The 17,164-nt window shown below is 38.4% G+C and overlaps 1 pseudogene and 1 gene segment (V, D, J or C); both read left to right on the forward strand.

Annotated features, from left to right (window-relative positions):
- LOC114566083 (uncharacterized) overlaps positions 1-16,596 on the forward strand; it is a 31,618-nt pseudogene extending 15,022 nt beyond the window's left edge.
- Positions 8,308-8,880, forward strand: LOC114566084 (Ig heavy chain V region 5A-like). The segment is given in 2 exon segments: positions 8,308-8,389; positions 8,469-8,880. Coding segments are annotated over 2 exon segments (396 nt in total).
- Positions 16,597-17,164: the final 568 nt, after the last annotated feature.

Raw genomic sequence — 17,164 nt, forward strand, 5'->3', positions numbered from 1 at the left:
TGAACATGGTATATATTCTATACTGTGTGTAACATAGATGGGGGAGGAAACAATACTTTGACCAATAGCTACAAGCCAACTGGCCTTATTTTGGAGGGCCCATTGCTAACGCATCCCAGATATCTCCTATGGCCGTTTCCTGTGGAACTGGGCTAAAGTTCATTTGGGTTTCTTTGTTACGCAAAGCTTAAATACAAGTCATATAGAATATGCAGATAAAATAGGATGACAATACACCTCAGACTCCATATCATCCATGTTACCATGAAGATGAAATCCAGCAGTGTTATTTTCGCTTGTACTGAGTGATAACTGTTCCATAAACAACTCAAATCTTTTATTAAAATATGTTCTTAATAATTAATTGGCGCTGTCTCGCCGTCACATTGTCCGCTACGGAGCGCAGGAGGAGGAGATGGCCCGACTGCATGGAATACAGGAGAGGATCAACTACCCTAGCATTAGATAATGGCAGAACACAGTGTAAATAACTAAATATCTGTCTTTAAAACTGTGCATATATCATCAAATGTCAAAGTCTGAAAATACAGCCATTAAGCTCTTGCACAATCGTTACCCTTAACATCCTCGTTATCAGTCCAAACTTTAATACTGTTTGTGACAAAACCTGCATGAAGAAAAGTGTGTTTGCCTAAAACACTTTACTTCATCTTTAACTTGTATCTCGGGGTGCAGGATGCCACTAGTTGATGCTGTGATTTTGGCAAGGTGTTAACAATCACAAATTGTTGTAAACATATAAATACTGCGGTGAACCAGTGCGTAATGCTGACTGATGACACTGCTGGCCCTGCAGGAGGACTAGACTAATGGAAGAATCAGGAGAGAAAGAGACTTCAGGGACCATGACGATGACTGGCTAATATGCCGATTTAGATTTTCTAGAGCTGAGCTCTTGGATCTACAGTACAGGCCAAAAGTTTGGACACACCTTCTCATTCAATGCGTTTCCTTTATTTTCATGATTATTTACATTGTAGATTCTCACTGAAGGCATCAAAACTATGAATGAACACGTGGAATTATATAATTAACAAAAAAGTGTGAAATAACTGAAAACATGTCTTATATTCTAGTTTCTTTAAAGTAGCCACCCTTTGCTCTGATTACTGCTTTGCACACTCTTGTAATTCTCTTGATGAGCTTCAAGAGGTAGTCACCTGAAATGGTTTTCCAACAGTCTTGAAAGAGTTCCCAGAGATGCTCAGCACTTGTTGGCCCTTTTGCCTTCACTCTGTGGACCAGCTCACCCCAAACCATCTTTATTGGGTTCAGGTCCGGTGACTGTGGAGGCCAGGTCAACTGGCGCAGCACTCCATCACTCTCCTTCTTGGTTAAATAGCCCTTACACAGCCTGGAGGTGTGTTTGGGGTCATTGGGCCTCATTCACCAATATCGTCCTAAGTTTTCTCATAAATATGTTCTTAAGAAGGTTTCTAAGAAAAGTCTACGCCGAATTCATGAAGTGTTCTTAAACAGCAGATTTGTTCGCACCTGTGTTCTTAGGATTGATGAATCCCACGTCTTTGAAACAGAAAGCACGTGCCTGTTGTTCCTAATTAGCATAAGATAACGCCCCGCAAATTCCCATATAAGGACATGACACTTCCTGTGCACCTCCTGGGAGACAGGATGTCGGAGCTTGTCGGAGCTTGTCGGAGCCCCGGTGGAGGAAATACTGAATCTCAGTACTTAAATAAAAGTACAAATAACCAGAGACATATTTACTTTAGTAAAAGTAGAAGGTGTCCACAACCACAAACAAGGCCTGGCTTTTAAGAAAAGTTCCTATCCTAACCATGAAACGGAAATATGTTGTTAGAATCAGAATGCGGTTGGTTTTATTCATGGATGTATTTCATTTTCTTTAACCATGCAAGTAAGCAAATAAAGTGTGTGAAGCAGCGCAAATGGGGAGATGTGAACAGGTCCAGCCAAATAAATAAGATATGACCGTCTTACGCAGCCTGGCGGAGGAGTACACGACGCTGTGCAGAGAAATAGATATAGCAACTTTGATTTAAAAACGGGAATAATAAAAAAACAAACATTTTCATTTTCACTTTTACCGGAGGCTGTATTACCGAGGGTCAGCGGCGCTGCGCCCGGCCTCTGGAGCACCGGAACCGGCTTGGATCAGCGGTGCCCCATATATACAGTATCTACGGCAACCCATATATACAGTATCTACGGCAACCAAACTTTACTGGTGAGACAAACGTGTGACGGTCAGGAAGACGTTTTGGCAGAGGGGAAACTGATCAGAAAATGTAACGGAACATTGTAGAAATGTAGTGGAGTAGAAAGTATAGATAATTGCTGCAAAATGTAACAAAGTAAAAGTCCAAAGTAGGCTATGCACTATTGAGTCTACTTAAGTAAAGTACAGATACGTGAAAAATGTACTTAAGTACAGTTACAAAGAATTTGTACTTTGTTTCATTCTACCACTGCATTTCGGCCCTATAAATAGCGATCAATCACCAAATAACGCAGGATTTAATCAGTTTAATTGCTGATGTAAATTGCAGTGTTAGTGTCTTTTTTGAATAATATGATTTTTTATCAACAAATGATCAGAAATACATTACAGTACAATATTATCATTGTAAACGACTGTAGAATTAAATAAAATGCAGTAAGCAATCATTTGGAGCAAATTGTCATCACTCAAATGTGTGTAAGAGTGCTTTTCAGTGTTTGTAGATTTTGTTCTTAGCTAAGAACAAATCCAAGTTAAGAAAACATTAGTGAATGCCAGAATCTCCGTAAAAAAGAGGGTAAGAGGGGTTTAAGAACACATTTCTTAGTAAGAACGGTTGGTGAATGAGGCCCATTGTCCTGTTGAAAAATAAATGATGGTCCAACTAAACGCAAACCGGATGGGATGGCATGTCGCTGCAGGATGCTATGGTAGCCATGCTGGTTCAGTATGTCTTCAATTTTGAATAAATCCCCAACAGTGTCACCAGCAAAGCCCCCCCACACCATCACACCTCCTCCTCCATGCTTTACGGTGGGAACCAGGCATGGAGAATCCATCCGTTCACCATTTCTGCGTCGCACAAAGACACAGCGGTTGGAACCAAAGATTTCAAATTTGGACTCATCAAACCAAAGCACAGATTTCCACTCCATTCCTTATGTTTCTTGGCCCAAACCAATCTCTTCTGCTTGTTGCCTCTCCTTAGCAGTGGTTTCCTAGCAGCTACTTGACCATGAAGGCCTGCTTCGCGCAGTCTCCTCTTAACAGTTGTTCTAGAGATGTGTCTGCTGCTAGAACTCTATGTGTCATTCATCTGGTCTCTAAAGTGAGCTGCTGTTAACTTGCGATTTCGGAGGCTGGTGACTTGGATGAACTTCTCCTCAGCAGCAGAGGTGACTCTTGGTCTTCCTTTCCTGGGGCTGTCCTCATGTGAGCCAGTTTTGTTGTAGCGCTTGATGGTTTTTGCGACTGCACTTGGGGACACATTCAAAGTTTTCGCAATTTTCCGGACTGACTGACCTTCATTTATTAAAGTAATGATGGCCACTTGTTTCTCTTTACTTAGCTGATTGGTTCTTGCCATAATATGAATTCTAACAGTTGTCCAATAGGGCTGTCGGCTGTGTATCAACCTGAACTTCTGCACAACACAACTGATGGTCCCAACCCCATTAATAAGAGAAATAATTCCACTAATTAACCCTGACAAGGCACACCTGTGAAGTGAAAACCATTTCAGGTGACTACCTCATGAAGCTCATTGAGAGAACACCAAGGGTTTGCAGCGCTATCAAAAAAGCAAAGGGTGTCTACTTTGAGGAATGTAAAATATAAGATATGTTTTCAGTTATTTCACACTTTTTTGTTAAGTACATAATTCCATATGTGTTCATTCATAGTTTTGATGCCTTCAGTGAGAATCTACAATGTAAATAGTCATGAAAATAAAGAAAACGCATAGAATGAGAAGGTGTGTCCAAACTTTTGGCCTGTACTGTATATACTGAAGTGGGTCCAGTAGAAAGGGCAACGCGCCGGAGCCGTGCGATCCCGGTCCAAATACAGGTCCTCGCCACTCGGGGGGCAACCGGCTGTTTCCAGAGGGAAATGTCAGATGGATAAGTGTTTTTGTTTTTAAATAAATATTATATATAATCTTCAACTTTATCACTAAGATTTGTTTGGATATAATATATAGTTCTGTTAAATCTTATCACATACGTCTGATATATCGAAGCTGTCCCCGAGTGCCGTAATGTCTGCCGTTTTGGACGTATTATTAATATAGTCTATAGATCAGGGTTCCATACACTGTGCAAGAACGGGCCGAAATTATAATTCAATTTGCAGAAATTCTGAAATTCTGAAGTTTTTCACTTTTTCTCAGCCAGTCATCATGATTCGGTGTAACAACTGCCAGTGTCATTCATACACTGATCAGCATTCACGAAGTGCTTTGTATTGACTATTTATGGTTAAAAATGGGCATGTACAGGGCGGGATAAGAGGCTGATTCACGTATGCACGCTTGTAGCTAATCTCAGATTTATAAAGGGAACATTGCTTACAGGTGTGCGTACGCACAATTTTATAAATCTGACTTTTTTTTTTCGGCGTACGCCATTTTGGGCTTTTGGGCGTACATACACTTATAGTAAGGATTCTACGCACAGTTTTATAAATGAGACCCCTGGTCTCTGAAAAAACAATATTGTACTGTTAGCGGAACATTTTAAAAAGATATCCTGTAAGTACAAAAATGTTATTGTCTTTTATCTCCATTTTTGAGTGTGTTTAAGAGGCCTAGTATCAGGATTTGTGCAGGCTTGGACCCAAAAATGCAGAGAGTTAAGATGAGGAGGCAGTGCAAGGTTTCAAAGGTTTATTAAATTAAAATAGCTACAACAAAAAGTGTCCTGAAGCAAGCAGCTCTAAAAATGGCAAATAGAAAATCCAGAAACACTAGGAAGAAAAATACAGTCGCTGGAAAAAAAGACACAAATAATGACAATAATCAGACAACAGACAAAGAAAGCACAGAGACTAAATACACAAGATAACGAGGGTAGTAACGAGGTACAGGTGACATGAGGGCTCATGAACAGGTGGACAGACAATCACAAAGGAGGTAAAACACACAAGGCAGGAAGTAAGACAAGACATGACACAGGAGAAACAGACATGATGAAGTAAAACAAGACAAGACATTTTTTGATTTTACCAATAATCAAAAAGTCAACAGAAGTAAAGTCATTAGACATGAGTCAGTCAAGTTTTAGAAAACAAATTGCTGAATTCTTTGACAAAAAAAGAATATTTTTGAATGTACTCAGCAGTTATTTTATGGAGGTTCAAATGTGTTTAATCACTATTTGTTACTTGTCAGATTGTTTAAATGATGTTTTATGTTGTGTTTTCGTTCCTTGAGGTATTCATGGATTGCAAAACAGAAGAACACCGTGAACATGGCTTACAGAACGCTAACACTCTTGGTGGTTGCTGTGATTCTTTCGGCTGGTGCTGAAGGTCAGACCATAACACAGTCTGATCCAGCTGAATCCCACAGACTCACGTGCACAACATCTGGATTTAGCTTCAGTAGCTCAGTTTGGAACTGGATCACACAGGCTCCTAGGAAAGGACTGGAGTGGATTGCTTTTATACACATAAATAGTACTCCTTTCTATTACTCCCAGTCAGTCCAGGGGAGATTCACCATCTCCAGAGATGACTCCAGCAGTAAAGTCTATCTGCAGATGAACAGTCTGAAGACCGAGGACACAGCAGTGTATTACTGTGCCAGAAGAGACACAGACTACTTCCTCTATTTTCCACTACAACTGCTAACATTAAATGAAGTAGTGTATATATATATATATATATATATATATATATATATATAATGTAATGCATTATCTACTGATCTTTGGTAATGTGTTCTCATTAACCCTGATCAAAACATCTACTAATATAATACACATTTTAAGGACATTAATAGAAATCGTATTTCTTCACTAGCACCCTTCATATTACAGTTTTTTTTTATTTCGATATAAATGAAAAAATTCAATAGAAATGAAACTTCTATATAAATTTCGATGTAAATGAAACAATTCAAACCATTCCTGGTGACTACCTCATGGAGCTGATTGAGAGAATGCCAAGACTGTGCAAAGCGAAAAGCGGCAACTTTGAAGAATCTAACATATGAATCATATTCTGGTTTGTGGTTGTCTTTTCCCTTTACTACATAATTCTGTTGGTGTTTTTTCATAGTTTGATGTATTAAGTATTAATCCACTATTAAAAAATAATAAAAAACAAAAAACACTGAATCAGACGGTGTGTCCAAACTTTTGACTGGTAGTGTATGTATAATCTTCAAGTGATGGAATAAATTCAGTTCACAACTTCTTAAAGGTTGTGATCTAACTACCGTATAAATAAGTCCTAAAAGTCAGTTTCTCTTCCATAATATTATTTAAAAATGTAAATCATAAATGCATAAGTAACTAAATCACCAGTCTTTAGCCAACTTTAGTGTGATGTTAATTAGTCAAACCAAAGAAAAAATGATTTTCATTAACAAAGTGTGTTTGTCAGAGATCCCACCTTCTCTTTGTGTGAGTGTATGTTTATAGAGTTCCCTGAATGGTAGAGGCATTTATTGTTACTGTTAGACGGAGAAAAAGTTGAGAATTATGATGTGTCAGTGTAGATCTCATTTGACTTCCACTGCTGGATATATCAATATAGAAGAGACTTAGAGAAAGATGATTTTCTCTCAATACAAGATGCATATAACACATTTTCATAGTATATATATATATATATGATTTGAGTATTGGGATGCCTAGAAAAGATAGGGACATTTTTCCTGTTCAATGCAATGTGATAGAAAATAACATCTGACAATAACAGCAGCTATACATCTCTTCACATGACATGACATTTCCAGTAGCTCTAAACTGCTAAACTGTGGGTTAAAGATTGTCAAGGTAGAACATTGCAGTTCATGTCCCATTATTTTCTATCAGTCCAGAAATTTGTTTTTCAGAACTGTGATATTTCAGTTTCCTCTGCTCTTGTAGAGATACTCTACTTATGGAAATGTATCTGTGAGACATGTTCCCATTTAAAACCTGTAGAGGGAGGTCTATGCAAACTCTTCCTCTCTTATAAACACACCAACAGAAACATTTGCCAGAACACTGGGGCAGTTTAATATATTTCTGAAACAGATCAGAAAGCACTGCGCTACAGTGTTTCTCACAGAATGGAAAATACTATTATATGGAGTTTATTATTTGTAGTTACTATTCATGGTGAGAAAATCAATTCTGAAATACTTCCTTAGTAAATGTCCAACCTGTGATTTAAAAGTCTGTTAGATGATGATCACTTTTTTTTATCAACATACAGGAGCTTGGAGTGAGATCAAACTGGACCAGTCTCCCGCTGAGGTGAAAAGACCTGGAGAGCCAGTGAAGATGTCATGTATCACATCTGGTTATAGCATGACTAGCTATAATATTCACTGGATACGACAGAGACCAGGGGACGATTGGGTGGATGAATACAGGTTCAAACTCTGCTAGCTATGGCAGCTCCTTTTAAAGCTGTTTCATCATGACTGAAGATGTTCCCAGCAGCACTCAGTACCTCGAGGTCCAGAGCCTGACAGCCGCAGATTCTGCTGTTTACTTCTGTGCTCAACAGACACAGTGACTGAAGACAAACCTCCACAGAAAACAACTGCAATGTGATCTTAAGCATCTGAGTTTTTTAGCACCTAAGCACTTTGATATATCTAAATTAGATTTCCCTAATATTTTACTGTATGAGGACATATTTCTTTTCATCATGATGTGACATACCTCACAGTAATAGACAGAGTTCCTTCAATGGTCAAATCATTATCTACTATTATTTAAGTAATATTCATAGGTAAAAGCCATGATGTTATAATGGTATTAAATGGTGAAACGACAATAAAGTAATTAAAACAGAGTCTTGAAAACAAAATGAATTATGATTTAACAAGTTTGAATTAACCTTGTATGTTACTGTATGTATGTGTCAGATCTCATTTGTGTATTAATATAATAACTGTGGTTGTGGTGTTAATATTGATAAACATTTTACACACGTTAAAACATGTCAGACGAGGGTCAAAACACCTAACTAGGAGGGTTGACTGTGACATTTGTGTTTCGTCAAATATCTCCAGTCCAGTTGTTTCCTCCCTGTGAGGAGGAGTCAATGCAAAACTCAGATATCTATTTATCAGACTGCAGAGAGGAGGACAGAGAACAGTGGACACACTGTTTAACATGATGGACTATTGGACAGGACTGCTGCTTTTAACTCTCTGCTGGACAGGTGAAGATTTTCACTGATCTTAATCTTACATATCTTTTATTTTTTATTTTTTATACAATGTCTTTTATCTTCTTGACAGGTGTTGATGGACAGACTCTGACACAATCTGAACCAGCAATTAAAACATTTGGAGCAACCCACAGATTGACCTGTACAGCCTCTGGGTTGGACATTAATGGCTCCACCATGTACTGGATGAGAATCAGACAGGATGTTGGAATAGAACGGTACCGTCCTAGACAGACTGGTGGAGAAGCACCGCTATTGATCGCTTACAGTAGCAGTGCTAGTAGCGGCCTCTACTCGGGTGTTCCATCCCGCTTTGCCGTCTCCAGAGACAACAACAGGAAGCAGCTGTATCTGCAGATTAACCATATACAGATTGGAGATTCTGCTGTTTATTATTGTGCTCTACAGCCACAGTGACTGGAGTTGGTTGAGCAGCTGTACAAAATCCCTCAGTACTCATTTGATCAGGCTGGTAGAGCCCAAGCATGAAGTATTTTTCATAACATTTATATATATTTTTTATTTTTATATTAGCTTTTGTTGTTTTGAGGATGTTAATTTGTTTTATATGCTGTGATTTACTTTAAATGTTTTTAAAATAAAGTAATAATCCTCCCTGCATTAAAAACACAATAAAGATCACTCATTGATACAAGGTCCACAGACAGCACAACAATCTGCTTGCTGAAATTAAACTACTACAAATAATTTACATTTCTACGAATTAAGACACAAAACTGTCTGATGTGGAATAAAAGTGAGTCATAATCAGAGGTGTCAAGTAACTAAGTAGAAATACTTTGTTACTTTTCTTAAGTAGAAATTTTGGGTATCTCTACTTTACTGGAGTAAATATTTTAAAGCAAACTTTTTACTTCTACTTCTTACATTTTCACGCAATTATCTGTACTTTCTACTCCTTACCTTTTAAAAATAGCCTCGTTACTCCTATTTCAGTTCAGCTTCTTTTCATTCCGGCTTGTCATCGTTGAAAAAAAACACCATTTCAACACCCTATTGGTTTGTACTCATGACACAAATCACGTCACACTCCAGCAAGGAAATAGCAGACGTATGTAGCCTAGTACGAAGATGTCAAGAACTCGAGCAAAATGTCACAACCAAGCACCAGCGAGGAGGTTGGTAGGCAAATGCGTTAATTTTCAATGGGCATAAATGCGGCTGAAACAGGTGCATCCCAAATTTTTCAACATTAACATTTTAATATAACATTTTAATCATTATGGCCTTTAGAAAAATGTTTTTTTGTGGAGGTGGGGTAGTTCACTATAGGCCCCTGCGGCGCGGCCTAATTTTTTGCATGCACACACTACTTAGATTATGGAATCAACAGAATATCAGAATATATATGTGGAAGACACAAATGTACATAATGAACAGCCAATTAGTGCATTGAACAAATCAATTATTTGATGTGCAAAATAAATGCCCAAGACAAATAAACATAAATAAATAAATACATGAAAAAACAATGTTTGGGTGCCAAATAACAATTAAAGATCAATGCTTCAATGATCAAACCTTGAATCACTGAAGGGGTGATAGAATGCAAAACCGATTTTACCTTGTCATAGTTGAATAACGACAGTTTGGTGGGTAAATAGGACATACATAGAACCTCAAAATCCCATTGATACCCCTTTCCTCTGCAAATCTCGCAATTTGAAACTGCTGCTGAAAACGGGCGAATCTCAACAAAGCTAAAAGTTGACGTCAACTCCTCAACTCCTAGTCTTTGGCATGCCCCAACATTTGCATAGGATACACTACTGACCTGAGGTCAGCTTAGTCTTCTGAATCTAGCTAGGTCACGCAGATCTCCAGAGGTCCGCTATTTAATTACTAAATCCATACTCCATACCCGCGCAAAGTCACTGTTTGTGGGTGCCAAATGCCGACGCCCTGACGGAGGTCCAGGGCCTGCAGCTAGCCGCGATCTTTACCCATAGGATTGAAGGGACACCTGCAGCTAACGAAACCCCTGAAATCGGACACAAACGTTAGCTTTGTAAGACCTTAGGGTAGCTGTTATATAAGTGGCGTGACGAAATTCAAACAGTAAATATATTATAGTTATACCGAAAGTGTAGCTAGCTAGCTAGCCTCAATCTTAAGCTACCCATAGGATTGAATGGACACTAGCAGCTAACGAAACCCCTCCTATTCACAAAAAATAATTAAATTTAAATCGGACACAAGCGTTAGCTTTGTAAGACCTTAGGGTAGCTGTTATATAAGTGGCGTGACGAAATTCAAACTGTAAATATAGTATAGTTATGCCGGCAGCCGGCAGCTCCAAGGAGCCCCGAGCCCCGGTTGTCCAGTAGCTAACCCAGTAACGGTGACTTTCTCCTGGGTATGGAGCACAGCGGGGCTGTCCACTGTGTGGACCTCCTGAAATCCGACTATAAATAAATATGAGACCTGCTGTCGAGTCTCCAATGTGTTTCTATGTCGTTCGCTCAAACCAATCAGCGTGCAGCTCATCTAAATATTCATGAGCATACCATATTTGGAAGAAAGGCTCTTGTTACTAATAGGGCCATATTCACAGGGTAATTAAGGGCCCATAAGATAGCATTCGGACAATTTTTAGCCCAACCAATGATACATATCCTATTAGGAGACCTTAAGGAACAGTGTGAAATACCCTATATAATCATTCTATCACCCCTTTAAGTAAAGAATGCCAATCCCAGAACAGTCTGACTTATGGAATGAGAGAACACGTTTAACACCCACATTAAGACAATCACAAAACTATCACAGAATAGCTAATAGACATTTTGTGCTTGTTTGTGCTTGAGAAAATCAATGTACTTCTAATATGTGTATGTATTACATTTTCTTTCCTTTAATAAAATAAATGGTCATAATAGTATTGACTACGAGTTACAGGACAGTTCATTCTTCTTTTAGCCTGTCAGTGTCTTTCTCTATGCAAAGTGAACTTTCTCACAGTCTGCTATAAAGACTGTTAGTTGCAGCAGAAGGAGAGAAGCTCCCATCAGATCACCTTCAATACCAATCATGTTATCTGTGCTCTGCTGCTGCTGCTGCTGCTGGCTGCTGGATCCAGTGAGGAACTTTCAGTAGATTGCAACAGGTTCTCACACCCATCTTGTAAAATATGGACGCTTGGTCAGGTGCCTTTGTCATTCTTATTGACGCTAAAAGTCTTTAAGTTAACGCGCTTGGTTGGGACTATTGCCGTCCCTTTTGACGCAGTTATTTTAAGGAAAAGGTGGTGGTTGGGCTTACGGTTCCGTGACGCGCGGGAAAAATGGGACGGTTTCGTTTAGGAAAGGGTCGTCGGTGGGCGTACGGTTCTGTGACCTGTGGGAAGGGGCTTTATTGTTGAGCGATCGGGTGTTGAAGAGGGCAAAGTTGGCATGGTGAAAGGGTGGTGGGATGGGGGCAGGCTCGAGAGATTAACAGTGCGTGTGGTCGGTGAGGAGGGGGGGGTATTGCAGTTGAAGAGGGACAGTGAGTGGATTTGCAAATTATTGGACAATAGGTGTATGTGACAGACGTAGAGCACTGTAGTCCAGTCTGGGACAGACGGTGTGTTCAGCCCTATGGGATCCAGTGGCAGCTGCATTCTGATGATGTGGGAGAGTTGCGACAGAGCATGCAGGTGACCAGATGGATGGAATGGATTGTCCATGGTGGAAGTAAACAAGCAAGAGCTTCTGTGGATGTTCTGTGGGTCAACATAGAAGTCTTAGCTGTTTGATGAGTGGGATGCAAGATGGAATGGAGTAGTGGAAGAGTTCGACCAGATGCAGAGTTGAATATCAGGCTCCTCTCCTGTGGAACCAGCTCCAAGTCTGTGTTCGGAGGGCAGACACTGTCACCACATTTAAGAGTAAATTTAAAACTCTCCTATTTGATAAAGCTTATAGTCAGGGAGTGAGGAGTTGCAGCATCCGCCTAGCCCGGCCCATCTGCTTCTCTTCATAGTCGTCAGATTCACCTAACAACCCTTATAGAACTGGCTCAGGGAATAAACTCCCCAGAGCCCTTATGTTTTTTGTCGGCCAGCAGTTTTCCTTGGATTAGAGTGGCCCCTAAATCATGGTTGCAGCTGTCGCTGTGGTCCTGCTCCATGCCCTGCTACTCCCTGCTACACCCTGCTACGCTCTGCTGTGCCCTGCTACGCCCTTCTACATCCTGCTACGCCCTGCTATGTCCTTCTACGCCCTGCTACGTGCTGCTACACCCTGTAATGCCCTGCAGTGCCCTGCAACTACAACTACTACAACTACTATTTTTAGTCATAGTTCCATTAGCTTTATTGTGACTGTTGTATCACACCCCCAACCGACATCGTCAGACACCACCTACCAAGAGCCTGGGTCTGTCCGAGGTTTCTCCCTAAGAGGAAGTTTTCCTCAGGTTTCTCCCTAAAAGGACGTTTATCCTGACCACTAAATGTTTGCTCTTGAGGGAATTACTGGAATTGTTGTGTCTTTGTAAATTATAGAGTGTGGTCTAGACCTACTCTATCTGTAAAGTGTCTTGAGATAACTCTTGTTATGATTTGATACTATGAATAAAATTGAATTAAATTGAAGTTCAGCAATTATTTAAAATGTAGGAAGATCACCACTCTTTGTACTTCAGATAAAAAAAGACTGCATTGCAACATACAAACATAAATGTATAGTAATGGACGATATAAAAATTTGAGCTGATGATGTTATTGGATAAAAAACGTATCAAAGTCAGTAGGATTCATCCTCTGAGGAACATGAACGTCTGAACCACTGATCCACAGAGACACTATGCTAGTGTGTGTAAAAAGGACATAAAAGAAGAGACAGTCATGTTAATATGAACAACATAGAGCTGGAATATGATACTGGTTAATAATTTGGACTGGTTCACCTCAGCAGACACATTCAACAGTAGACAGGTTTTTGTATCACTCAGTTTCACTGTGGGAGGAGAGAAGATGGTACTTGATCTTTGGCTCTGGAACTAAACTGATTGTATCAGGTAAGAAAACACATTCATTTTTCTTCAGTTGTTTTATTGAACAAGTTGAAAATGTGTTTTAATGAGTTTCTGCTGGTTCAGACTTCACATGTTAATTTTTTCATCAATAGAAGAGAATTCTTGCAGCCATGCAGCTATTGTTACATAAAAAAGGTTCATAATTCCTGAAAACATGTTTAAATCTCACACACAGTTATTCTTCATTTCTGCAGGAGATTAAACTGATTTATAGAAAAAGTTTGATGAAATGTTACAGTACATTATTTGAGTATTTGATCCTCTCAGTTAATCAGCAAAAAGATAATATATGATGATAAACATGATCTAATATTTGTCAGTAAATGTATTTTGTAGAGAGTATAACTTTAGTTATATTGTTTAGAATAATTAATAAATAATTTTTAAAAGTTATTGTGTTTTATATGATACATTTGTCTTTTAGTGACAGATATATTTATACATGAAGACACACAGGTATTGAATATGATATTAACTTAAACACATTTTTAATATCAATACTATTTGATGATTAACACACATCTGAACATTTTATTGTAATTGTGTATTGAAGGTAAAAACTATGAAATTACTGATATACTGATTTGTTTCTTAAGCAATGAGAGTAAAATATAATGTGGTAAATATATGTTATATGTAGCCTATTGTAGTAATTAAAGTGATAATTGTATTTTATGAAAAGATAAATATGTAATATATTTTAATATGTAAATTAACTCTACAACACTTTTCCTTTGTGTGAAGGTACATTTTATAATTATATATTAAATTACAATCAGGGATCAAGGTAGTCTGTTTATTATGTTGCAGTTTTTATTGAAATTTGATATATCATTAAAAAAAATTATTTATACTTGTTCAAAGTCAATCTTTATGGCTCCTATACAAATAGTTTTTCACTACTGGTTATCAAATAACGAGTAAGACTCAAATAAATTGTTATAATTGATCTTCATATAAAATGTATAAACAAATCGTGACCAGAGTCATAGATGAGTTGAAGTTCATACTGAAAGTGGAGGCTGTTATGTATGTTTTTGATCACAAAGATTTAAAATATAAATTATTGAAATCTTTTTTGTTGTTGTTATATTTACTTGCCCGACGTGGCGTTTTACTTGCCCTGGGCCATGGGGCAATACTTATCGTTGAACATTTTATTGTAGTTGTGTATAAACGTGAACATTGTTGTTAAAAAAAATACATGCATTTTTTCATAAATTGCGTCTTCTATATATATATATTAAAAGATGTTATATAAATTTAAATAATTCAAAATTGCTCAAGTATTAAATGTTAAAGTAAATGTTATTTATTATAATATAGAATAGATATATTACTTTGTATATTAATCCATAAAGTGTGTCTATAATTGTCTTTAGTCCCCATATAAGCCGTGCTGACATGAGATGATCAGTGTGTGTTTGATATGAAGCTGAATCCAGTATATGTAGTGAACTTTGTGCTGTATTGATGAGTAGTTTAGTGATCAGAGTCCATGTAGTTTCCAGGATCAGACTGAATGCAGTGCTGTAAGCTGCTGGTGACTGTGTGAATGTGTGTCTGTGCTGCTTGTTGCTGCTGTCAAACTTCAGATGAGCCGGTAGTGAAGCCCGTGGTGAGCGTGTACCCAGCAGCATCCAGAGCCCACCTGGAGGGGAAGAGCTCCCTGCTGTGTCTGGCCTCAGCCATGTCTCTTCCTCTGGTCCTGTTCTCCTGGAAAAGACGAAAGGAGAATGGTCCTCTGGAGTAGCTGCCCTCTGATGAGGGAGAACAGCTGGAGATCAGAGAGTCAGGACACACCGCCTCCATCTTGTTGATCCATCAGCAAGAGAACAGCACATATAAATACCGCTGCTACGTCCACCATAGGGGGGGCACAGTTGAGGCCCACACAGAACAAGGTAATGACGGCTTGGTGACTTTGTTCAGTACTGACTACGTTTAAATGCACTTAATAACTCGGTTTTATCTCTTATTCTTTAAAGAACATATTCTGACTACGCTGTTTACATAGCTAAATAAAGAGAATATTTCACTATTATTACCGTTTACATGCAGCCATGCAAAATAGGATTTTTGTTCCAGCGGTGGTGGACTTGTTGGATTATGTGAACACAGCCTCCCTCTTTCATTCCTTCAACCAGCTTCTTGAAACAGTCAGCATCTCTACAGCAGCCTTGCAAACTGTTGCTTTTTGTACAACAACCATAGCAACGCACAGAGCTGACAGTGATGAAGGCTTGGTGACTGTGTTCAGCAGTGATTCAGCTTCATGTGGAGATGCTGTCAAAGAGAGCAGAGGAGTAGATGACTGACATTTGTCACTGCGACTCCAAACATTTCACTGCTTTTCTGTTTCAGAGGTTCCAGCTCCAGCAGCCTCCTGTCCTCCAGAGAGAGATCCACCAGACCAGCTAGCTCTGGAGGAAGCTGACTGTAAGATCACCTGCTGACTCTCCTTCAATACACTTCCTTTTACACTTCAGCTTTTGTTTTCAATGCCAACACTTAAAGACATTGTACTGGCTCCATAACTAAAAAGCTTAGTAGGGCCCTGACATGTTTGTATTTAATAATGCCCTTTGACATTTATTTCAAATTGTAGCTGACCCCGTCTTTATTTTAAGCTGGGTGACCCATCTAGAAAAGTCAGTTATATCGATGAAAATCTTATGATGATGTTGTGTGTGTGTGCGTGTGTGTGTCACAGCTTCCTTCCAGTTTCAGTGCAGGGTGAAGTTGTTCTGTCTGCTGTACACCCAGCTGATAGTGAAGAGTCTGGTGTACTGCTGTGGACTCTCTCTGCTGATGATCCTCAGAAACAAGGGACCATCCACCAACTGCAAATGTGCTCACTGACTTTCTTGTCGACGTTTCTCGACATCAAATCATCAATTCATCTCATTTATCACTTTGATCAGTATTCATAAATATCAATTATGACTTGTTGTATTTGTCATCTTAACCATATAAATACATCTATATCTAAGCAGTTACTAAGTTTAAATTCTGTGGTAGTTTTTGATACTTTACTTTATTTCTATTTTTAATTGTGACTAGTATAATGATAGATCATTTGAATAATCAGCTGTCCGGTGGCTATTTTATAGTTCATAATATTTGTTTCTGTTCTTGTGTTTCTCTTTAATACATCATGTGTGGCATCTTTGTCAAATGTTTTCAGTGTTACATTCTTAATGAATGTAAATGAACATAAATAAAAGTTTGTTTCATTTTCACCTTTGCTTTTTGGATTTCATTTAAATAATTAGAATCAGAATCATTGTCATTGGACAGCTAACCAAAGATAAAAAATATATGTAACCAGTTGTTGTATACAAATCAGCAGGTGTGGAAGGAATGTCCAACAGAAATGTTTAATTGGCTTTTTCAATATCTATAAAAAATGAAAATTAAGAGTGAAGCTATACGCTGATGAAGCTGTTATTTACACACATGAAAAAAAAGTAAGGCAAGCTGCTTTTAAGCTACAACTGGATTTTGGGCTATTGTTCTTCCATAACATGTCTTCTTTAGGACCAGCAGATAGAAAACATTTATATTACTACACTGTGTTCATTTTTGCCTGTAGATTTCTCCTAAATTCAGCAAAAGTTAACATTAGATAATGCCTTGTTTGAATATTTAAACATTCAATTTCATGAAACTTGTAATACAAAAACTAATTGTCTTAATGTAGGTAATACACTGAGGAGGTTTCAT

The sequence above is a fragment of the Perca flavescens genome, chromosome 12, assembly GCF_004354835.1.
Source record: "Perca flavescens isolate YP-PL-M2 chromosome 12, PFLA_1.0, whole genome shotgun sequence".
Classification (NCBI taxonomy): Eukaryota; Metazoa; Chordata; class Actinopteri; order Perciformes; family Percidae; genus Perca; species Perca flavescens.